We start from the raw sequence: 24,823 nt of genomic DNA on the forward strand, positions 1-24,823 counted from the left end.
ATCTTGTGTTCCCTGCAAACTGAAGAGCATGCACATGCCTGAGAGTGAAAGTAAAATCCTCCCTGTGATTATGAATTATGCAGTTTGTATTCCAATTATGAAGACTTCTCTTATGGAGAAGTTCTTGAAATGCTGAAAAGCATATAAAATAATTTTTCACTCACAAAAATGGCAGGGAGGAAGCAGATTACTTTTTGTTGCACCATTATATACTCTCCAATGCACATGCATAAGCTGAGGACTATGAGGACTACTTGTTCTCTAATATTGCTTTCATTGGAAATTTTTTTCTATACTCACTATGAGAACATTCAGTTTCCTCCCATAAAATTTGCCAGTCTGGTTTTATATTGGATATTTGTGCAGTTAGGGGTGCAATCCCAAACTGTTTACAAAATCTAGATTATGCATCATTTGAGTTTCAGCACAAAGCCACCTCTCTGAATACTTCTGTCCCAAAGTCCACAAGGAAACACTGAGGAGACACATCTCTGTCACATCCCCTCGCACCAAAACCTGGGCTTCGTGAGGAAGAGGTAGGTCTGTCTAAACTGCACACAGAAGTATTTACAGAAAATAAAATCTATTTAATTGAATTAGTTCTCAAATATTGGTGTTACCTTGTAAGAAATTTCAAAATTTTCACCTCCCCATATTTGAAGCCCTGGATCATAGAGACCCAGCTCAAAGAAGAAATCTCGTTCGATGGCAAACAATCCACCAGCCATGGCAGGGGACCTGCGAAGAGGAAGACAGTGTAACTCCTTCTGCCAAAAGGATACAATAGCACTCAGAGAAAGCTTTAGGGAGGAAAGCAATTCAGCTAAAGGGTAGTAAAGATCAGATAAATGGCAACACACTGAAAAGTCATAAAGCTTTGTCATCAGCTTACAGCGATTTTCTGAAGTGGCATCTATATAATTTTTAGGGAGGTCACAGTTTCTTATTATGTTGCGGGTTTTCTTCTACAAATAATTTATTTAATTAATGAATCTGATGATAGAAAATCTTGGTCTGAATTTTCCATTCAGGCAGTCAACATCTTTCTATTAAAATAAAAAACAAGATGAGAACCAGTGTGATGAGATGTTTCTCTCAGAAAATTTTTTCTGGTTTTTGAGATAATATGAAGCTGCAAACAGGTTTATGTTCTGAAGAGCTGCCACATTGAAACACACTGTCTATTAAACAAGTAACAGAGTTTTTCCAGCTTTCTGATCTTCTAGCTCCTTTTGTCCTATTAGGAGACACTTTACTCTATACTCGGTAAAATTTTGAAGAGGGCCTAGATAAAGTAGTACAAGGTTTCCACTTTGCTGTTACCCTTTTCCTTTTAATGGCTTTGTAAATCCCTTCCCATATGCCATGATTCAATTAGCAAGTTTTAATGTGTCAAAAAGATGCTGTGGTCTGGATTACAGCTTGTGCTGGTTTTGGCTGGGGTAGAGTTAATTCTCTTCCCAGTGGCTGGCATGGGCTGTGTTTTGGGTTTGTGCTGAACACAGGGCTGATAATGGGGAGATGTTTTTGTTATTGCTGGGCAGGGCTTGCACAGAGCCAAGGCCTGTGCAAAGCTGCCCCAGCAGGGCAGCTTTTCATCCTGCCCTGCTGGGGAGGGGACACAGCCAGGACAGGTGACCCAAACTGACCCAGGGATATTCCAGACCATGTGGCATCATGCTCTACATATGAGAATTGGAAGAAGAAGGAGGAATGTTTGGAGTGATGGTGTTTGTCTTCCCAGGTTACTGTTGCATGTGATGGGGCCCTGCTCTCCTGGAGATGGCTGAGCACCTGCCTGCCCATGGGAAGCAGAGAATTCATTCCTTGTTTTGCTTTGCTTGGGCGTGTGTGCTGACTCTCAGCATAATTAATTATCAGTTTAGTTGCTGTCTAAATTAGGTGATCGCATGCCAAATTACTGCTACATGTCCCTTTCTACTTGCTGCCTGCAGTATTTTCCCCCAACACTGTTTTTGCATCCTGGGGTTAAGAAGCCAGAAGACACAGCAGGGGAAAGCACTTTGCACAGCACAGCACCACAACTTTCCTGCACTTTTGGTTTTCCTCAGCACCATAAAGACTTGGCAAGTGGAGAAGCCTCAGACACTGCAGTTTCAGGCTTGGCCTCCAAGATGCTGCCAAGTGTGTTAAAGAACACAGTAAAAGCCAGGTAAGCTCAGCAGCTTACTTCATAGGATACAAAGAGGTAAGCACTGTTACTGAAAGAAGGATTCAGTCCTGGGGCAATTCTCACGTTACAAAAACGTTCCCTCGCTGCTTTAAGCAGTTGAGGATCTTTTTGTTTTCTTTTTAAGGTAAGCAATCTTGGCTATGGTTTCAGCAAGACTTTTACTTGGTCTTACTTGCCTTGGTATTGCTGCAAGAAAAGGCACACAGCCTAGAGACAAACAGATGCAGGGCATGTCTCTTTTTAAAGGAAGCATTGTAAATCTGAAGGTATTATTAAAAATAAAGTCATCTTTTAAAACATTCTGAGAACATGTGTTCTGTGTTTCTGGGAACAGTTTAAACGATTTTAAGACCTGTTTGGATGGTAAACACAGAACACTACAGCAATGTTTGAAATAGTTTATCCCCCTCTAAGTGAATATTAAAGTTCCAATGTGGACAGCCTCATCAGAAAATGGTATTATTTAAACTGTACACAAAACAGATCAAAGCTTCATAACTTTGCTTGCATGTGTTGCCATTTTAGCAAAGAACAATCATGGGTGGGGATAGGGAACTACCAACATCAGCTCTTACAATGTTTAAATCATATATAGAAGCAGGAGAAGACATTAGATTCTGAAGATGTGAAGATTGCTTTCAAATGTAGTACCACGATTAGTTAAGTGTGAAGGGGAAAGTAATAAAAAACCAGCAGAACCACAGTCTCCCAGTATTGCAAACCCATCCAGAAACCATAGTTTCTAAGCTAGGGTTTCTAGGCAGTTTTTTTTTTTTGGGGAAGAAAACAAACCCCCACTACAAAGCATAATAAAAAGGCAGAAATTCCACGAAAATTATTGGCGTTTTCCCACAATAAAATGTGCTGTTTTTATCTTCCTTTTTTTTTTAATGTTATGTATATTAAATTAAAATTCTTAGGAAATATCTAGCCAAGATTCTTAAACAGTATGCTTCTTTGTCAGATGTGATCCGTTGTGAAGCAAGTGGCAGATATATGACAAAAGGGATTTTTTTTTGATACACATGCATAATCCTCCAGCTGTGTGCATGCATCAGGCCATAACAGCAGGCTACAGATTTTATGCATTACCATCTATCAGAAATACTTCCAGCATGCTCGTTATTTCAAACCAAATTGTTAAACAAGCACTGCTGTTTCCAACAGTGCTTGAAAAAAATATCACAGCTTTTTAAAGTTTTCCCTGGCAACAAAGGGAAATATACAATTACACAATATTTTGCCAAAGAGAGCCCAGAAATTCTAATGTGGACCCTATTAACCACACAAGAGCAGGAACAGAGAGGCAACACAAGGTAGCAAAGGTATTTTGAGTGAATAGTCAGTTGTGGCAAACAGGTCTGACTAAACAAAGCAGCTAGTGTGGTTAGAAACGTGAAAGTGCTCAGGCTAGAAGTACATGCAAGTTTTAGTGGATCAATGTTGACTTCAGAAAAAACAAAAGAAACGGGTAAGTGATTTAGTGATTACCGATACGGTTCAGTTTTTGTCTTTCTGCTTTCCTTCTCTCTCTTGGTCAAGGGAACCCTCTTCCATAGCATACTCCAATCCCACGCTCCTCTAGCAAACCCATCTTCGTCACCACCCCCTTGAGGCACAATCTTAAAAGAGTTGCCATCTATGACATCTATGAGCGGCACCGTGCATGTGGTTCTGCGGGCGGCCGGCGCGGGTACGGGCAGGGCACGCGAGCGCCCGCCGAGGTTCGTGGGGAGACAGGGGGAGGGAAAAAGGACAGGGTTTAGACAATCATTCCTTAGGATTCACAGTAGGTAAACAGCTCTCTTTACCGATAAGGCTCAGTTTTATGCTTTCGTTTGGACTTTTCCTTGTGGCTTAACGGAATTCGTTTCCATAGCAAACTCCAGTCCCAGGCCCCTCTGGCAAAACCATCTTCATCCCCACCTTGTTGTGGCTCAATGGAATAATCATTCCCATCTATGTAATCTATTAGAGGTACAGTACATGTAGTTCTGAAACATTTGTAGAAGGGAAAGAGCAAAATACAGTTTCAGAAGAGTAAAAAGAAAGAGCAAAATACAGTTTCAGAAGAGTAATCTGTCTAATCTGAAATTCATACCTTTAATTAAGTTTATAGAATACTGCATATAAAAATTCACTTGTAAACATACTATTAAAAAAATTAGGCCTCATTAGAAGAAAAAAGAAATGGTCTTTTCTTTACATTCTTTAAAGATGTTCTGAAAACAGAAAAGTTAGGTCTGAGGTGCTAATATATCAATTGGTTTATCAGTACATTTTCCTTTATGTGGACTTCTTGATACCAGTCTTCTAATAAAGCACTGCTGGAGGCAATGGAGGAGCCCCTATGGGGCCAGGGTTCTCACAGTACTTTTATTTCTTGTAATTTCTATTCATATCAGATCTTAGCTGTCAACAAGTAAGATAAACACTTAGCTCTTACTAGTGTTAACACAGATTTTCATTATACTGTCCTATTCAAATGCCCTGAAAACCCACCAAGTTCTAAGGATAAAAAAACATTACTAGTGCTCCTCTAGAAGCAGTTTTCAATAGAATTCTTCCTGTTTGATTTGCAATACCCTCCTCATTGTGATCTATCACACACAATATTCACCAAGGAAAAGACATTATGTGGTTTTTCTCCCCACATATTTCAAATGAGTTTCCCAGTGACCCAGGCTGGAGCACTTCCACCTTTTTAAAGGAAGCTCCAAGAGATAGGAAAGGCAGGGAGGAAGAGACATGTTAACAGCTTGCTGTTCTTTGAGGCAGAAGCAGCAGCAGGCTGCACCCTGGGTACCAGGGCATGGAAGGAGGCTGCCAAGCACTGTCTGCTGGCACTGTGTGTCTCAGCACCTCTGGTCATCATCCTGCAGCCTTCCCCTCGGTGGGCAGTGCTGGAGGATGCCTCTAAACCCCCCCTTCTCACCAGTCTTTCTGGTGTGAAACAGCAATACACACTCAATGGGAGCACACAAGCATTTCCATCTTCTCCTGGTAGCGCGGCAGGTTAACAAATAGTTTTTAGGATTAAGGAGCTATTTTATGGGATTAAAGAGTTTAATGCTGTACGTGGTTTCCTAAACACACATAGCACTGACCACACAAGCCAAGAGTGCAGTAGCACACAGCAACAACAGCATTTCAACAGCTGGAAGGAAGGAAGGAAAGCCCTGGGGATGTCTCTCCTCTGGCACCCCTGACAGGCTCCCAGCAAGTGCCAGGGTCAGGGGCACAGACAGCTCGAGCCTGGCCTCGCTCTGCTGCAGACAATGCTCCAAAGCACTTCAGAGGAAACAAATGAAACCATACATCAAGACCAAAGATGAGAAAGTCATAAACTCTTGAGATCATGGGGGCTTTAAACTCCCATTAAATCAAAACATTTATTGCTATTTTTTCTCTACCAGAAGCCATACTTTTTTGTTATTTTGTCCAATCATGCTCCTTATTCAGCTAGAACATTTCAATATCAGTGCCTCAGATCATTGTAAAAGACAAGAGCTACATATAATCTGCACTAGACAAAATATTCAGTATGCCTATTAAATTAAACTGCCTGGAGATTAATTTCTCTGACTATATTCCTTCCTCATTATGTATCTTTTGTGCTGGGAGATAATATAATCATCACATGGAAAATACTGATGTAGTTTGATATAGATATAAAACATATTGACTGTAGTTTGAAAAGTGAGGATTGTTACTGTGACTTTTACTTTCTAAAAGGCCAGACACTGGAAGTAACTGGAGAACATTACCTGTCCTTAGATATAGGAGCTATAAGTGGTGCATACCAATTAATTCCCACTTCACAATGGGCATCAAGGTAAACCAAAACCTTTGAAAGAAGAAACGAAACAAGTAACTTATATTTCTGTATACAACGTTGTTACTTAATTAAGCTTCCTTACATTGAGATACATTCATATTATAAACAAGAAAATTAAGATTAAATGAGTAAAATGAATCTCTTCTTTAAACAATATCAATAATTTCCACATGTCTGTTGAAGCCACCACAACCTTTCCCCCAAAAAAAGAAAAAAGGGACAGACTTGTGAGTGAACTGGCTCCTACCTGTCCAAGTTTAGCCTTCTGGGCTCCAATGCTTCTAGCTTGGATCAAACCTTCTCTCCTCTCATTTCGAAATACCTTTACAAGGCCATTCCACTGCTTTATGTAGTTATCCAGCCTCTCTTGTAAGTGTGCTATCAGATAACAAAGAAAAAAAAAATTGGTGAGTTTTAATAATAAAGAGTGTTGTTCTCTTAATATAAGCCAAAAATATCTACAGACATTTACAAGAACCTTTAATCACCTCCTCACAAACACTAAAACTGAGGAGACCAAGACCGCTGACCTCATGGCACGGGTTTGTGTCTGGCACATCTGAAGAAACGGCAGCTGAAGGGGTTGGCCACCCCACAGGGAGCTGGGTGGACAACTCACAATCACTTGTACATATCACAGAGTGGCTTTCAGCTTTTCATCTGCACTCCAAGCAGCCAGAGAAGTGTCCACACTTCAGCACACATCTCTCCTCATCAGATGATGTCACATGTACAGCTGAAGGCACCACTTTTCAGGCAAACATTTCGCTTCACTCACTTTCACCCTCACAAAGTTTTCTGTCAGTCTATTAATAATCTGGAAACCTGAGGCAGAGTCTCACCATGTTCAAATTATTGTCCTCCTTCATATAGACCTGTTCCCTCTTGTGGAGGTTTTACGATGATCTTCTAATGAGATTAATGAGAATAATTGGAGGGCCAGAAGTGCATCATACTGAGGAGACAACAAACCTTTAGCCAAAGGGACTTCCATCAGTAAAAGGATGAGTAACCGCACAAGAATCAAGATGAGCTGTGCTTAAATGGTTGCAGATTTATATTTGTCTGGGCCAAACCTCTCTGGAAACCACATTCCTGCCACACTGTTTGAGAAAAGGATCCTAATGTTGCTTAACATTTTTGCCCAGATGATTCTGTTGAGAAAACTCATGAATGCAGAAAAGCTGGTAATCAGGGGCCTGCTGTTTGTGGCTGTGCTGATTTAGCTGCTGGTGTTTGTTAAAATCTATTTTTGTACTCAAAGGCTCAAAAGAATTGCCTACACCTTGAGTTTCTCTCAGTAGGGAACCAAAATAAGCCACCAAATCTACAGCTGAGGCACCCATGCACTGGTTTGCTCTGCACCAGCTCCGAGGGGCTGATTGCCACTATCCCTGTGCTTGGTGCCTGGGAGTGGCTGCCTGGAACAGAGGCTAGGCAAGACTTAGAGAACAAAGCTGGTATTTATGAAAGGCCTTCAATACAGACACCTTGGGCAGCCCAAGCCTCCAAGAGAGGCAACACCCAAGGTGGATGATGGACACAGGTTTTTCAGACAGATATAAATTTGGTCCATTTAAAGATCAGGGGTTAATCCTCCAATTACAGCTTCAAGTGATGAAGTCATATTCCCCCAGTTTGCTCCCCACCAGTTCACTTTGGTTTATACTTTTTGGGGCCCCCTTGAATCTCAGGCCCAGATGGATTGTTTTGTCTGACCAAAAGTGAAGACAATTAACTAACACTGCATATGGAGTTTAAAGTTATGCACTAATACAGTACAGGATTTGAAAAATATAAAGGCTAAAATCCTAAGGCATAGTGCTGATCCAATAGGATGGGGGGACATGCAGAGGAGGATGTCCCTTTCAGCAGCAACATGCCAACAGGTTACTTCAGCAGAAACACTTCCTGCAACCTGAATGAAAATGATGAAGTCTGGAGACTTCCACAACTAATGTTTCAGTAGGTTTTGTACTCTTGTCAGCAGTATTAAAAAAAATAGTTTGAAAAAAAGCTACACGTAGTTGAAAAGGAAATGGTGTTTCTTGGAAATGAAGTTTCCAATATTGAAAATTCAGCAATTCTACCAAAGAACAAAGAAATCACTATCTTTTGATACTCTTATTATCCTTCCTCTCCATCTTTATAAAAGAAAAAGTTTTCTCAACCAAGTTTAATGTATTCTCCTTTCCCACACACATTTAAAATTTCTTTTGTAAATCCTTGTGCATTAGAAAAACTTCAAGGTTACACAAATGTCAAACCAGAGAAAGAACAATTTTATCACATATGCTGTATAGAAGAGCATGCCATGTAATAAATAGAGAATATATTATTTGATAGCTGTGATATAAATTTTTATAGGATAAAATCAACAGAGTTTTCAGGTCATACTGAAGTGGTACTAAGAGAATCTTTATACCACACCATTATTTATGCTGCAAATTCCGAGTATGTGTTACAGAAGGACTGTCAGGAATGTTTTAAAGATTTAAAACCTGAAGTTATTTCCAGCTCTCCTGCCTATGAAGCCAAATGTTTTACTTATCAAATGTTCAACTATGTGAGGCTCACAGGGAGCTGTAAAAACCTGTCATATTGATTGTGTAAAGCTTTTCTACAGTACAAGTCTCAGGACTTTGCAGTCCTGAGACTTGTACTGTACTTGTCCTTATCTGAAACCATGCCAGGGTTAGCAGCAAGTGCTGTTTCCCACAGGAAAGCTGAAATTTTCTTACTTCCCCTACTACAAAGCCTGTATGACAGTAGTGTAAAAAATCCTGATACTTTTACAGTCAAAAATATTGTTTGGCCAGCATTAAATTCTGTTCATCTAGAATGTGTATTTATGACATCTGTCAACAGCCTTACAGCAATCTGGTTTTTGTTCAAAAATGTATATTTTACCTTTCAAAATATTATAATCACCAATCTGGCCTTCCCTTGTTTGAGTTCCTCTCTGACGTCTAAGTGCATGATTAAAGCATGAATCAGTGTCTTTTAAAAACACATGGTTTCTCCAAAGGATCTTAGGCACTGCAGATTCCAAAGAGGGAGGAGGAGGAGGAGGAAAGCAGATTTTTTTCCCCCTCAACTCATGGACAGCAGTCTGAGAACCAGAATAATGGTATCAGAGGTGCTCCCTAGAGCAGCTGCCTCCTGCCTGTGAGAACCCTGGGCTGTAATGCTGCTAAGGTGGGCTCTCAGCTCCAACACAAGCACTGATTGCTGCTTCACCTTCCCCAGGGCAAGCACCACTACACAGCTTAACAAAAATGCTGCTGCCTGCCCGTGCTCATTACTTCCCCTTTGGTTATCTCATGGGATGCTGCACCAGTTGGAAACACAGGGAACAATAAAGAACATATAAGGAAACACAAAAGCTAGACAAAGCCTTTAAATGCTACTAGGAGCACTGGTATTTTTGACCTCACAGCCACCCTTTACAGGTGCATGGGCTACAAAAGCAGTTCCAGCTGAGATATTGGCTCTGTGCTTCAGAAAACAAGCAAGCTGGGCCCAAATACATAACAAGTGCTGGAGACCGATACACACACCTGTAATTGTAGGAAGCTTTAGAAAATACAGTTTTATGAATTCTCATTGCCCTTCCAGAACAGCTGTTTCCTTCACACAGATGGCATTCACAGAAGAATAAACTGCTTCTATTGAGAACAGAAGAAAAATTGGGGGAAAAACCTCCCCTGTGAAACAGCCTGGCCTCATTGACACTGTGGTAGAAATTGCTGCAACATTTCTTGGACTCTAACATGAATTAATACAGAGGTCTCCATAGAAAATGGAGATAGAATCATTCAATTAGCTTGGCAATCTTCTTGTTACTGCTCTCTTTGTGCTCTGACAAAGAAAAAAACACCAGAGTGGAAATCAGCACATATCTCTGCACAGTTCTCCACAGTCAAACCCTGCTGTTTGCAGGAGAGATAAAGGAGAGAGTGTCATTCAGCAAAAGTACTGCTCCCAGCCGACTTTATACTAAGAATTATAATGGAAAGGACATTTTCCAAGCATTGCAACTGTTCCTCCCTGTAAGACACAACGTATATAAGCTTCTCTGCAGCTGTAACTCCCTTCTGATGAAACAGGATTTCTCATAAGGAAGGACAGGCAGGGGTTTTTAGGAGCCAGCCTTTAGAAGTGTTTGTAACTGCTGTGCTCCATTTTAATTTCATGTCACTTGAGAGGGTGGCAGCTAAGAAATAAGGACAGCCACTCTGACATGAGCAAACATCCAGCCAGCCCAGCATGTGTGGCTCCAAGGGCAAAAGGTGGTCTGCTGGGTGGAAAGGCTGACATGAAGTGCAGCCTGAAAGCAGGTGGGGAAGAAGAAAACCCTGTCTCTGTGCTGTCAGCATGACTTGTCTTCTGGCTGAAAAAGCAAAAAGCTACCAGAAGCTCTGCTGTGATTAAGAGTGTTTGTATTTTGCAGCTCTCCTAACGACTGGAGAACTCTTCAGGCAGCTTGGCACGCATTGCAGCCCATACTAGCTCATCCTTCTCTCTAAGGAGAAAGAAGTAGAGCAAGATTCTGCTCTCTTGGCCATTTTTCATCTAGAACATAAACTGGACTAATGAAATTAACTTAATTATATTTACCAAGTAATAGCCTAAAGCAATTTGCAGAATTATTATGGTGAACTAGTGCAATCGCAGTGAGGTGTTCAGAGTAATTCCAGTCCATGCTTGTCTTACCAACCACCCATACCTGAGAAAACTGCACCTTGAGCTTTCTTTATTGAATTTTCTGATTTAAGGAAGTTATCTGGGAAATTGAAGTGTGAGAAATATAGAGTCAAGGGTCTGCTGGATCTTAGGGGCAGGCTAGTTGTGTCTGCTAACCATTCATTTATGAGCACAAAGCAAAAAAGTTCCGTACTAGGAAAAAAATCTTTAAAAATACTGCTTTTGTTTAATAAATGTCATATATTGGGAAAACAGTACAAGTTCTATGCCAGACAAACTCAATCCATGAACAACATATACACAGCACAGAGTCAGCTACAAGTCATGTGAAACCCAAATATTGAGACCTATCATTAGTAAAAAATCTGGTAAGTATTCTACACACAATCAGTGTCACAGTTACTTTATACAGCTAAGTCAGTCCTTGAACAGCTCTGAAGGAAAGCTATGATCCCAGCTGAAAAGCTAAAACACAACATATGTCTGCTGACTGAGTTATTAAAATTTTATCCCTTAGGAGAGAAGATATTTTTGGTTTATAGCATGTGTGTATATCTAAGCCAAATTCTCAACAGCTGTTAAAGGATACAGAAAACTATAATTTAGCACTCAGTATCTTTATTTGACTAAGCCAAATGTAGTCAAGTTTATAATATAGGTAACTTGCCCTCTCCTGTGAAAACAAACAAAATGATACCTACCTATCTACAGGAATGATGCAAAAAATAACACACAATAACTATTTTTAATAGTGGCTTATATTCAAAAAAGGCTACCTCAGCTATGTGATGAGATAATTTTTAAAATTTGTAGTGAATACACCCATAGAAAACAGCTCTGGAACTGGAAGAAGCCCAGATCGTTTAATAAAAAGGAGAGTTTCAGAACAGTCATCTGTTTGTCAAGCCACCACACAATCCATGTGAAAACAAAGATGAGGGTATCCTGTGCCACTGACCAAACTTGCCTTTGCTCACAGCCATCACCAACATTGTCTGGAAGAGACTGTTATCCCACACAGTCAAAATCATATTTTTATTTATGTGTCTCCTCTTTTTCTCTGTCAATATCTCTTCAAGACCCATGCTGCAACAAAATCTTAGCTGCTCAGAACTGATGAACTATTTTGAAATTTGTTTAAAGCTGAAAAACAGTCTGTTTTCCCCTATCTCAATCAACTTCTCTCTCTAGGAGATCACTTTCATTTCCTCTCTGTATTGAGCCTTGTATTGCATTAATGCTGACAATACCACCATGAAAGAAAAAAAAAAAACACAACAGTGTATGCTTACATTTATAATACAAGTACAAGTACATGCATCCTGACAATAAACCAAGATCAGAATGTAAATTACAAAGGAAGAAGAAAATCTCTGGACTTCTGTTGGCAGGACTCAAAGAAAGGCAGAAATTAAAACATATTCAAATTCTTAAAAGCTTTCTTCCCTCAATAAGAAACAATCAGCAGTTTAATCTGATGTTTAATTAACAAAGGATGTTAGAAATGAAGAAGACACTGAAAATTAATCTGGATAATTTGATAGCCTAGGTAGGTTTTTATCATAGTTAAAAAAGGAGACATCTGTATTACCTTATGCAATAAAGGAAGCCTGTTACTCCTAACAGGCTTAACCCCTTTGATACTCTTCAAACTACTTGTTTTCACAAGAGCTAAGAGAGACACTAGCTATCCCAGCTTTCTTCTGCAGAGTACCCAAAACTGTGGTAGAGAACTCAAAGGACTGTGAAGAAGCAATCTTCCATTAGTCAACTCAAACCATGGCAGGTAGTAAATCAAAAGAAAACTATTTCAGGAAAATAAAAAAATTCCCTTTCTACAAGGAGCGTGTTAATATTCCAAACGTACCTTTGTTGCTAAAATCATCAATCAGAACAATTTCTGCCAAGTATTTTCTTGGTGTTCTCTTGATGACACTGTGCACTGTCCTCATGAGCGTGGACCACCCTTCGTTGTGGAAGACGATGACAACGCTGGAGGTGAGCAGGTTGTCGTCATAGTGCCAGTATTTGCATCTGCAAAAAGAGTTGATTTCATTAGTTTTCACACTGTCATTTACAGAACTGCTTAACAGCATCCATGTGCAAATGAAATCTTCACTGACAGCTATCCTTCAGAATTAAGAGAGACAGGATACAAAAGGTAATACAGCTTAAGTGCATCACAGATACAGATATAAATAATAAAAAAAAGAAAAGTAGACTGTCAAGCACAAGCTTCAGCCCCGGTCCATTTTCAGTGGGCTTCTTCCTTGAAATATACGACGCACAGAGAAAAAAAAAAATATAAGAAAAGAGAGAGATTAAAAAATCCAAACAAAACTAGTGCAGACGACTCAGGTCTTTTTTCCTGAAGGGCTAGAGATGATTTAGGAACAAGCAATGTGAGTACTTCCAGTACCTTCCACACTTTCCAATACTTCTAAATCACATTTATCAACAATGGATTTAATTTGCAATTGTCCATTTTCCCAGCTGCACCCCTAAGTGAGACTATTCACTCCCTACAACCAGTCCAAGTATTTCCTTAACTGGAAGTTTCCCTACCTGATCACCAGCCCCTTTTCCAACTATAATAATATAGTTACTATCACCAGACTTAGAGACATGGCACTTTTGGTTTCAATGGGAAAAATCCTTCCTTTTTTCATCTTTCAGCAATTGAAGCCTCAACTAGAGAGATCCTGACTTTTCAAGGACAACTGTCAAGTATTAAGAAATTATTAGTTACAAAATCAAGCTCCTAAACTTACAGATGCACACGCCTCCCTAGTTGTAGTTCTCTTTACACAATAAAAAGCTTAAGTGCACAGAAACACTGCTGCTTTTGAAAAGAATTACTTTAATCATCAAAGATCACTAGAGTTGCTGAAACTACATTCAGTTAAACATGGAAAGAACTCACATAACAGATCTACGAGTATCTAAAGAGTTTCTCTAGTGAAGGATGCATTTCACTTCTCAATGAATCAATATGCATTTATCACCTCACAGAAAATAAAAGACATTGCTAGAAATATACTATTAATTTTGTTCCTGTGGGAGAAGAAAATTACAGAATCAAAACAGACTATAAAAATTTTATCTAATAAGGCATTTCATTTCTTAGGTGTGCTGTAAACAACCTCTGAAACAGCACAATCTCTAAAAGTACAAACTGCTGACTAAAATCCCTCAGCCCAATAGTTTTTATGCCTGAAGTAGCTGCAGCTAATCATAGTTACCAATAAAAAAGTGCTAGACTGGCTGTTTAAAAGGTTCAGGCCATGGATGCCTTCCTTCTACAGATCCCTCTCAAAGACTGCAGCTGATTACAGGTTGCAGTACTAACATTTGTAGCACAAGCATTTAAGCTGTCAACAACTTACTTAGCATCTGCAGAGATAAAATGGATACCCTCCCTAGGTGTGTTAAGCAGTCTGTGTAAAAGGAAGATTTAATATGTTTCATAACAGATTTATAACAGAACAGTGTTGCTTCACACGAATATTCTCAGTATTAATTTTGGTGATATGGTTACATTGAAAGGTATAAACAGGGTGTTACACTTTCAAAAAACCCAGCATACCAGCTGAATGCTATTCAGGAGCTCCATGTAGAAGGTAGCAGAATTGCACTTTTGTCTCAAAGGAGAAGGCAGGAGCTGATGCAGCTTGCACTGTGCTCCTGACCTGCACCTGCTGCAGTTTAGCTAGGAAACATTTTTGCTTATCGCTGAATAAAAAGAGAGGGACAGCTACAATGTTTCATTTGCCTTCAAGGACAAAAACAAAGAAAACCTTGAAAAAGAACTCAAATCTTTTGGTTGCTTATTTCTTCCACTTCCACAAAAATTTAATATATTCTTGAAACATAAACCCAAAGGTCTAGACAGGCTTTTTGCTACATAGCCAACTTAAATCTCCTCAAATTGGGTGTTGCTAAATGTGCCCTTTACAAGCAGTGAAGCACTACATTTATATCTCTAGTAAGATCATGCTTCCAGCTTTTTCCAGACACTTTATTTCACTTATTAGACAGCCCACAGACCAACTCACCAAGCCCATAAACTCTGACAGACTGCAGTAATTCCTGTGCACAATCTTCTTCCTCACCAGGAATTGAGAATTAGAGGTTTGAAATAAAGTGGTTGTTTTAGATATGTGCAATTAATAAGTGTTTTAATCTCTGTGGCTGTTTTTTTTCAAGAAATGTGAATGTTGCTGAGGTATTTGAGTGACAAAAGACAATGCCCTAATTTCCTTCAGACCTTCAGGGAAGGAAGCAGGCAAAGCTTTGCTCAGTGGAGCCTTTCCTCAGTGGAGCAGCACTGACATCCAGTGGCTGGCACACCACATACCAAGAAACGATAAATGCACTTTCCTTCTGTTTGAAGCTGGATTTTACAGTACGGGTTTCCCGGTAGATTTTAAGCACCAAAAAAGGGGGAAAAAATATGCCTAAATTTCTAGGAACCTCTTCATTTTTAAAAGAGTGAGTAAAGTAGATATGAATGTTTAGATTTATTTTATGAAAGTAAATCTAATGCTAATATTGGATTTGCTACCTATGAAGCCTTGTGGGGCATTTTTGTGCATCAGCAACATCAAAATGAGATTATAGCAGTGGACTTACAAAACAGGGCTTCTGGAAGAGAAGTAAACAGACAATGCAAGAATGTTTGAAAACTGGCACAAGTAGAGTAAAAGTACAGAAGGGTCTGTGACAAAGAGGATTTAAATGTTTCAACCTCTAGCTTCATCCCCAGGGTGCTTCATCCCCTGCCCACACACTAGCACAGTGCTCCTTTAGGTATAGCTTGCAGGCCAGCTCTGGCAACACACTGGGAACCAAATCAGTGAACAAAATCACTTAAAAAAGGTATTTTGAATTCTTATTGATGGAGCTGAGAGGATGGCACATTGCAGCAGATATGCAGGAATGACAAGGAAGCATCCTTTAGCCAGGCTTGCCTCTAGACACTTCACATCACCCTTCCTGAGCACTGTAAAGAGCTACTGCATGGGGAAAGAGGAACAAGCATGCACAGATGTACAAAGGGCTTCTCTGGGCAGTGCTGCAGGGAAGAGCTGCTCTGTTTGTGTGCCCTTTCCTTGGGGAACTCATGGGAGAAAGGAAACAACACCTTCAGATCAGTCCACGAATAAAAAGTTTCCATTCCGCAATCAGCGCTAGCAGCGCTGGGGAAAAACAGGACTGACTCACCAGTGAAGCAAGATGAAACCCTTCAGCAGGCACAGCTGTGATCTAATTGAGACACGGTGAGTAATGTTTTTTCTGTCTATTAGCCTGCATACTTAGGATGTGAATTAGTTCTACTCCCTCTCCACCCCTGGAGGGAACAGCTCTGCTGGAGCCTGTGCCACACCAAGGCCCCTCATCCCTGAGTCACAAACTGCACCAGCCAGGCAGAGAGCAGTGCTTTCACAGGAGACACTCTGCACAAGAGCAGAGCATCTGGGCTGGAGTGCTCCTTGGCTTGGCCTGAGGAAATTCTGCTCTTACCGCTTTGTGCTCCATTCCCTGGCTGCTCCTAGGATGTCCTGGGGCCCACAGTTGTGATTGTGGGTACATGGCCCAAAGCTGGCATGGCCATACAGGCTCCCTGTTAGCTACCACTGAACATGCAGATATAGACTCAAATTTCCTCAGGCTCAAAAAAAAAGCCAGAAGTGGAGTCTGCTTTTCTTGGAAGAGTAATCAAACCATCCACAAAAATGCAACAGCTGAAGAAGGAGAGCACCTCCACAGCCATTTAAGGGTGAGCCCCATCAGATACATTCTTACAGGGCAATTTAAGATCTTGAGCCCACAGAAGTGTTTCTCCTGCCATGCTGACCCCTGACTGTGCCAGCATATCAGCACCTAAGCTTCAGAAGAAGTAAGAGTATCATGACTTTGTATCATGACTCTCCATCCTGATACTATTTTCCTCCTGTCAGCTCCCTAACTTGCACCTGCACCTACCAAGGACTCATCAGTACCCTCTGGATTTTAAAGCGCTGTACTTGTGTGCTAAGAGCAAAATGTAGCAGCACAGATTCCTCCAAGAGGGCAGGCAGCTGCCATCACATTCCTGTAATCACTGCAGTAGCCAAAGGAGCTCCTGAGAAGCTAATCAGCTGTTGCTGAATCAGTACAAAGCTGAAGGTCTCAATGTATTATTTTATTTTTTATTATCCTGAAATCATAACCAACATTAAGAAATGGAATTTCTCTTCTCCATTAATATAGAACTGTTGACAACTTTAAATTGCATTTTGAATTTTATTTCATGTTTAAAGTGGTATGAAATTCATAGTTGCATTATCACCTATTATAATTGCTTTATAGAACATGCATTTTTCTCAACTCTTCAAAAGAGTCCAGCACAAGCAAATCCCAAAATTAAGTTAGGAGATCTGCTTTCATTTTCAGTTTCCTTTTCTACTAAGTCCTGTTCATATCTTACAAGGGGACAGGCATCCAGCTGACAGCTTGATGTTTACATACTTTTAATACTGGATTCAGTGCTCCTTGCTATTTTAAATCCCCAATTTATTATGACTACTGCAGTGCACTGAATCTAACCCCTAGAAAGATGGATGGGAATTTTTTTTCACAAAACACCTTCAAATGTTTGCTCATCTGTATGGCTGACATCCCCAAGGTCATAGCTGAGACTGGTTGCTTAACACATGCAAGTCAGAGGGATCATTGCCTAAGTCTAGAGTAGATAGGATAGACAGAAACAGATCACAGAATTTCTTTGTTAGGAAACCACAAAGTAAATCTAATGCTAATACTAGATTTGCTACCTATGAAGCCTTGTGGGGCATTTTTGTGCATCAGCAACATCAAAATGAGATTATAGCAGTGGACTTACAAAACAGGGTTTCTGGAAGAGAAGTAAACAGACAATGCAAGAAAGACAAATTGATCAGCTGAATAATTTTTTTCCCTTCAGCAGACCGCAGCAAAACCTCTATTACACACTACCAAACAGCTTAAACCTATGCTGAAACAGCATTTGCTATTTTAGAATAGCTACAAGCTTTGCTCATTTCCATTCCTGAAGTAACTTGTGAGGCTATGAGACTACATTTTATTATTAGTGCCCTTGGAAGCAAAAGCTGTATCTACTGTACCTCTGAAAGCATCATGATCCAAATCCAGGACAAGGTTTGCACAGAAATCCAACAGTAGGGGTAACAAGAGAATGAAAGAAATAACCTTTGCAATTTTTCTAATCACAAGATTCTTGCCCATACTATCACTTATCCAACATTGAAAAAGTGAAGCAATAACAATGCAGGGCAGGAAAGCTGGGGTACCTAGGTGGCTAAAATAAAATCTTTTCCTTAGGGAAGGGGAAACTCCCATAGAAGGAGATGAAGCAAAGGCCCTCTGCTTTCCTGTTTTCATTTACGGAGAAGAAGATCTCAGAGCTTTTGAGGCCTTCCGCAGCCCTGTGACAGACTGTGGGTATTGCAGGGAGGCTGTGCCTAATTTTTGATTTATCAAACTTTTGCAGGCTTTACCCAATGTAATAAACATCTAGATTAGAACTTGAGGCAGTGAGCTCAGTCTCACAGAAATGCTGTATTCCCACCACGCCTTGCTCATCAGATATTGAACCTTGAGGTTCCTACCCATGCTCATCCAGGCTGCATCATAACTTGTATCATACATATTCATTTCAATGCTCTAGCACAGTACAGTCAGGTTAACAGGAACAAGACAGAGCATAAGAAGTGCATTTCATTTTTCAGTTTCACATTCAGGTTACAACTCATTTGACAAAATGATTCCTCCATGTGCCCCAGAATTCCTACGCTGCAGGTTGGCACCTGGAGGGTTACACAAACAGCTGCAGGAAATCGCTCCCACTCTCCTCTGCCCTTCCACTGAAGTCAAGGTTTAACTCAGAATTTAAATATGCTCCAGGTGCTGTGCTATATATATGTTTTTGTTGAGTAAGAGGTCATGTTCAGAGCTTGGTCATCTCATTTCAGATGCACACACAGAGAGGTAAGTAAATCCAGCTACAGATAACACACCTGGTGCCTCTGTCAACCTCTTTGTACTCTCTGGGTGAATTATTTCTCCCTCAAAACTTAACATTTCAAGGGCTAGCAGCCAACACTAAAGAGATACAGGATCCATTTTCTCAGTAGTTTTCATTACTGGGACCTGAAATATTACCAGAAAATGCCGGGTTTTGCTTTAAGGTGAATGCCTGGAATTTAAATCTTTCCTGAGCACATGAGATGCTCTCACAATACATGCTTAATTACAATTTAAACACCATTTTTTTTCTCCCTTCAGGAGTCCTGCCAGCAGAAAGGCAGCTGATAATCTGCAGTGGAAAGCTAGCCTTCCTGATTAAGTGTGACCACTATAATTCACCTGATTCTTGACTCCAGCTCTCACTGAGGTGCACAAAAATTTATGTGCACATTATAGAAATAGTTTTCTTTGTTACAGAACAGTTCAAGTGCATTATGTGGCATTGGAATAAAAGATTTTCCCAGGGTGCCATGTGAAATTAAACCAAGTCCCTAATGTTTCATTTCCAATGATATAGATACCAAAAGTAATTACTGAAATCCTTTTTCTTGTAACAGTATCAAATATGTAATTTGCAAAGTGCTATAATTAAGGAACTAATCACATTCCTGAAGAAAGCAGTCTCTACTCCAGAGCCTTTGTATTCAACCTTCTTAGCTACAACAAGATTGACTGGACAAGTAACTCCTTACTGTAAGAGAACATATTAAATTCATGTTATTTGCCCAGAGTAATAAGACTGTCCATTTCCAATGAGGAGTTAAGACTCATCTGCCTTACTTCATTACAAGTAATCAGTTAAAGCTAAAGATTTTTTTTTTTTAACTCCAGTCTAGCACTAACAATTCGATATTTTGGACCATAAAAAGTGTCCAAGTTGGCACTATCAAACTATGATAGTAAAAATATCTTTACTAACAGCTCTGCCTTGCTATCACACAGCTCTGCATGTATGTATTCTCACTAAAGTTATAAGTCTATTTTTGGCAAGAATTTCCTTTTTTTTAATGTTAAAAATAATTGAAAAATAAAACAAACACCCTTCAAAACTACATGTGCGATTTTAAAAAACAAGCCAATTCTCATTCCCTTTTGCTTTATAAAATGAGCTGCAAAAACAGTTGTCCAAAAATACCTTTCTGTATGCACACAACATTGTACTCAAGCAGCAAAGAGTTACCTCTTCAGATTTTTCAACAAAAGCTCATTGCCAGTTTTTCTGTTTGAAGTCAAAGGTGACTGGTGGCAACAGATCCAATTATTCAAGTACAAATTTGTATGGCCCAGGGGCTATGCCCTGTAACATCAACAATGTCCTTATAAAGGAAAACTCAAACTGGATAATCCACAGAAGGAAAAAACACTTAAAAATATTTATTCTGCCACAATCATACTGACAGATGTGTGTGGGTGATGCAGCTGAAATTCTAGCTCACTCTGATGAGTAGACAGTAGCTATTTATTGTCATACTGAAAAAAAAATCTAGAAGGAGATTAATTTGTCTCATGCCATAAACATTAATGATGTTTCCTCTCCCAGTCAAACTATTCCAGATAAAATTCCTTCAACATTTGTCAAAAGAAGCTGTCAAAAAAATTCTAGCTTCAATAAAGTCATAAGACTAAAACCTTCTGGGTCAGTAAGAATACTTTGTAAGCAAGTCTTCCAAGGACTGGATAACAACAGCATATCAAGTCTGAGCAAAGCATGTTGAGCTCTAATCCTTTCTTTCAGCCTGCACAGTTAATTACCCTGGCATGAAATCTGATCAGCACTACAAACATCCCTGGCTTAAGGGCTCTACAGAAGTGCAAGTTTGGTAATAGGAGAAATAGGGAGTTTCACAGCACATCACTTAAAATATAGTGTAAGAAAATGGTTCTTGACTTCAAAAGTGCAACAAGCATGTCTCCAACCCAGCAAAACACAGGAATGGAAATGGCAGGTGTGGACTGGAGTGTTCTACTGTGAAAATTGACTTCAAAAGGGAAAACCTACATTGATTCTTAGTGCTTTTGAGCTAGAAGTACAAAACGAGGATACTGCAACTAATGCATCCTAGATAAGTATTTTTTAGAAATACTGAATATGGATTGCTTGGAACATCTTGCACTGCTTTGGTCTTGTGTAACCAGGTGCAGCTCCTGTGAGCCATACACTAAACAGCCTCTTCTCAGAGCTCTGCATCTGTGGCATCAGTGGCTTTGTCCATCAGGCAGCTTTCTCCCCCCTTTTGATTCTTCCATGCATCATTTACACACCTCCTTATATCTGCCATAAGAAGCTAATGATTTTGGGTGCTACAACTTTGTCAAAAAGGGCCCAGGAGTGGCATCTTTGAGGATAACCTCCCCAAAACACAGGAGCCACCCATTCCCACATGCAGCAGGTCAAACAGGCATGGCAGAAAACCCTCCTGGCTGCACCAAGAACTCCAGAGGGTAGACTAGGGAAGGTAGAGGCATGGACTGGCTACCTAGAAGGAGTACAAAAATAATGCCTGAGCCCATGAAGAGGGCAGTAAAGGCAAAGCTTTGTAGAGTTGAAATCCATAAGACGGAAAGGGCAATGAGAAGCGCTCGTAGGCTAAAGAAAGACTACAGAAAACATTAATTTAACTATAAAAGAGATGAAATTTTGTGTCAAAGGACACATAAAAGACCGAGACATTCAACATCTGATTTCCTTGATTGTTTACTTGCAAGGTTTGCTGTCACACCTCCCAAGTCCCTGAGTCTAGGGGCAGCCTGCAGAAGAGAAAGAATATCCACCACAGAGGTGAGTCAGGGACCACTTCCCTGGACATACCACAGCCATGGGATACACACAGCCCAAGTCCCTGGGACTGGATGGATGGCACCAGAGGGCACTAAAGAAGTTTGGGATGTCATTGTGAGATAATGCTCTACCATATTTACAAGGTGCTTGACAGTGGTTCCTGAGGATTGACCAAAACAAATTCCTGCCCACCTTCAAGAAGCAGGATCCAGGAAACGATGACCTGGAATTCATTAGCACTGGGTGAAGATTTTGGAACTGATTAATTTTAGCTAACTCTAACCCTTGAAGGACTGCTTTCTGCCAGAATAAATCAGAGCCAGTTTACTAGAGTCTAGATGTGCCAGGGATTTTGTTTAGCATGAGGACAAGAGGAAGCCATCAATAGAACCACACAGAAGTACTGGATGTCCAAGAAAGACTAACTCAGCACCTGTGTATGGAAGAATCGTGATGTGTATGGAAGAATCGTGATGTGTATGGAAGAACCAGAGCACCTGACAGGACAGAAGACACAGGCAGGAGACACCTCCTTTTGAAAAGGGGAGCTGTGAAGAAGGGAAAGACAGCACGATTAAAAACCAGATGCTGTTAGCAGTAAGACATACATTCTTTAAATGAACAGGATGGTGTCCAAACAAGAGAAAGAGAAATGAGCATTAATTTAAGCTAAGTGCATGTAAATAAAGAGGTAGAGTAAAAAAACCAAAAAATCACCAAATCTCCCAAAACCCAAGTTGGAGAAATAGCTTACTGAAGTATGAAAGCTGCTATTGAAATAATTTTTCCAAACACCAGAAGTAGGATGCCTGCCAGAAAGTCTGTTGGGCTGATACATGACCAAAACGAAAAGAGACCACTTCAGAAGCAGGAAATCTAAATAAAGTCTTTCCATTGAACTCCCAGCGGTGCCCAACGCCAGATACCCTGAGAATAGAAGAAAATAAAGGGCAAGTACACAGTGACACTTCTTACTAAATAGTCCTACCTCCAGATAATCTGCACAATAGCTTCTACTGGAATTTTCTGCCACGAGGCCTTACTGCCTTTTTTAAAAATAAACCCAGTATTTCCTAAACAACGTATCATGAATTAGCAAACTCTTGTACTGAACTGCTGACTCCAGCCTTAAACAAACAGAGGAACACACAACACCAATTTTTATCAAAGGGCTCTGGGGTTCTAAAGAATTGCAGACCACTAAGTCTGACTTCCGTGCTGAATAGAAGCTAGTAATAAATAACAAAATTAGTAAACCATAGACACAGATTTTGTGGAAAAATATTACCATCATTTGGTAACAGAAAAGAAAAATATTACCATCTTTTGAAGAAATCAAAAATTTTGTGGACATGAGTGAGGCTATTAATACAGTAACTGAATTTCCAAAGCATTTGATGAGGTTCTTTGTTTTCTTTACAGGTACACTTCTTCATCAAACTATGGCAGATCTCTTAAGGTAGCAACTGCTGAAATTGTAAGCCAGTTTGTGACTTTAGCAGCATAACTGTGCTGGGAGCTAAGCAGTCCACCTCTTCTTCCAGGTCATTGCTGAACAATAGGAAAGATCTTGGAGTTGCAATTAAAATGACTATAAACAGCTGCAGAATAATTCAGGAATGCTATCAAGGAAATGAGCCAGCAGAAGAGCTCAGTGCAAGTGGAAATGATTGTATATGGAGTGTTAGACCACTCAGTGCATAGATGCAGTGACAGATCCTAAACTCTGCATTTCCACTGGGGAAAAAAAAGTAAAAAAACTCTTGGAGTCAAATGTGGAGAGGTTCTGTCAGAATTTTAGCTCAGAGTTAATGAAAAGGGAAATGAAATAGCAGGAATAATAAGGATGGAACATGAAACATTTCTGTAGGAGCTTCATGGAGCTATCTCTGATATTCCCACATCACAGAGGCACATAGCAGTATCTGTATCTGGGAGAAGAGACAAGCACCACATTCTGCAGTCACTGACTCAGGATGTCATTAATTTCAAGACTATAAATGCATTCAAAAGACAAGTCTGTGCACAGAAAGAGGTCTCTGAAGCATGACAACCCTGCTGCAATTTTTGGCTCCAGTGCCCCAGTGCGCTGGTTTGCCAGGAATGACGCTTATCCATTCTTGTGTGTTTTCTCACCAGCATATGTTTTTGGCCAGAGCTAAAGTTGTCAGGAGAAACAATCACTGTTCAAACCCAGTATAGATGAATTTTTAAAAATTAAATTTTATTTTAAAATACTCTGGGGAGATGGATCATATACTGGTTAAACAACTCAATTCTTGTTATTCTTAGCAGCAATACTCCACAGTTATCTCTTGGGTTTATTTTTTTTTTTGAGAGGACACACCTTGTTACCCAAGAGCATTCACCCTCAAACCTAGGTCCCTTTTCATTTCCTTGGCACAGTGTATTTATCTTGGATCCAAAATAATCCAGAAAATTTATCACTCTATTTTTACTTCAGCTCTACCTCTGTGCAGACTCCTAAATACAAAAAGCAGGGAGCAATTAAATTAATATCCTTCTTCCCAAAAGCTAACAATTATTTTATTTCAGGTCTGCTAGGAAGTAGGGATAATGTGCAAAATCCAGTATAAATGACTGCTCTAAAGGGTCTGCCACCTATCAGGATGACTAAGATCTGAAAGACTTTATCCTAATATAAAATCCTAAGATTCAAAAAAGGTAAAAATCACCAAGTTTAAAGAAAAAAGTTTATTCCAGATACTGTACAGAGGTTTAGACAGGGCCTGCTAAGCCTGCTCTACTTCTTTGCTGCTATAAATAAGGTGGAAAACAGGTATTTCTCTACTAATCCAGTTTATGTTCCCCCTGGCATTCTTTAAGAGTGCTGAAAGACTGCAGTGAGATGAGCCATCTTCTAAATTTTGTACACTGACTTTTACATACACCCATATATTCTTGATTTTTTAACCAAACTTATGACTTGCTCTATGTCAACACAAGTGCTGGGCATCAGCCCTGAAATATATTGGTTAAAATCCATAAACCAAGAGTATGTGGTACTGGAAAAATGGAAACAGTCTGATGTACCTGACAAAAAACTTGAACACACCATCCAGTGTCATTCCTCCCTAGGGGATACAGCAAGAATTAAGGCTTTTTACAGCAGCTGAGACTGCCCAGAATCACCAGCAAAGTTCCTCCTGAATCAATAAAGGCAGCTGGCAAATAATCCTGGCAACATGTCAGACTACAAAGTCAAATCCAAGCATAG

The 24,823-nt window shown here is 39.9% G+C and overlaps 1 protein-coding gene across 2 annotated transcripts in view; it reads right to left on the bottom strand.

Moving 5' to 3' along the window:
- GALNT7 (polypeptide N-acetylgalactosaminyltransferase 7) overlaps positions 1-24,823 on the bottom strand; it is a 70,839-nt gene that overhangs the window by 12,211 nt on the left and 33,805 nt on the right. The window contains exons 3-7 of one of the 2 annotated variants that reach the window (XM_054294862.1): positions 12,607-12,773; positions 6,280-6,410; positions 5,962-6,041; positions 3,686-3,868; positions 621-738 (exon numbers count right to left, since the gene is read on the bottom strand). In XM_054294862.1, the coding sequence (XP_054150837.1) occupies positions 621-738; positions 3,686-3,868; positions 5,962-6,041; positions 6,280-6,410; positions 12,607-12,773 (679 nt within the window). Of the gene's footprint in view, positions 1-620; positions 739-3,685; positions 3,869-4,005; positions 4,189-5,961; positions 6,042-6,279; positions 6,411-12,606; positions 12,774-24,823 lie in introns of both variants that reach the window. The other variant, XM_054294869.1, reaches the window with a different exon arrangement.

Source organism: Melozone crissalis, unplaced genomic scaffold (genome assembly GCF_028551555.1).
Source record: "Melozone crissalis strain CALT ecotype California unplaced genomic scaffold, PUWL_Pcris_2 ptg000006l_1, whole genome shotgun sequence".
Lineage (NCBI taxonomy): Eukaryota > Metazoa > Chordata > Aves > Passeriformes > Passerellidae > Melozone > Melozone crissalis.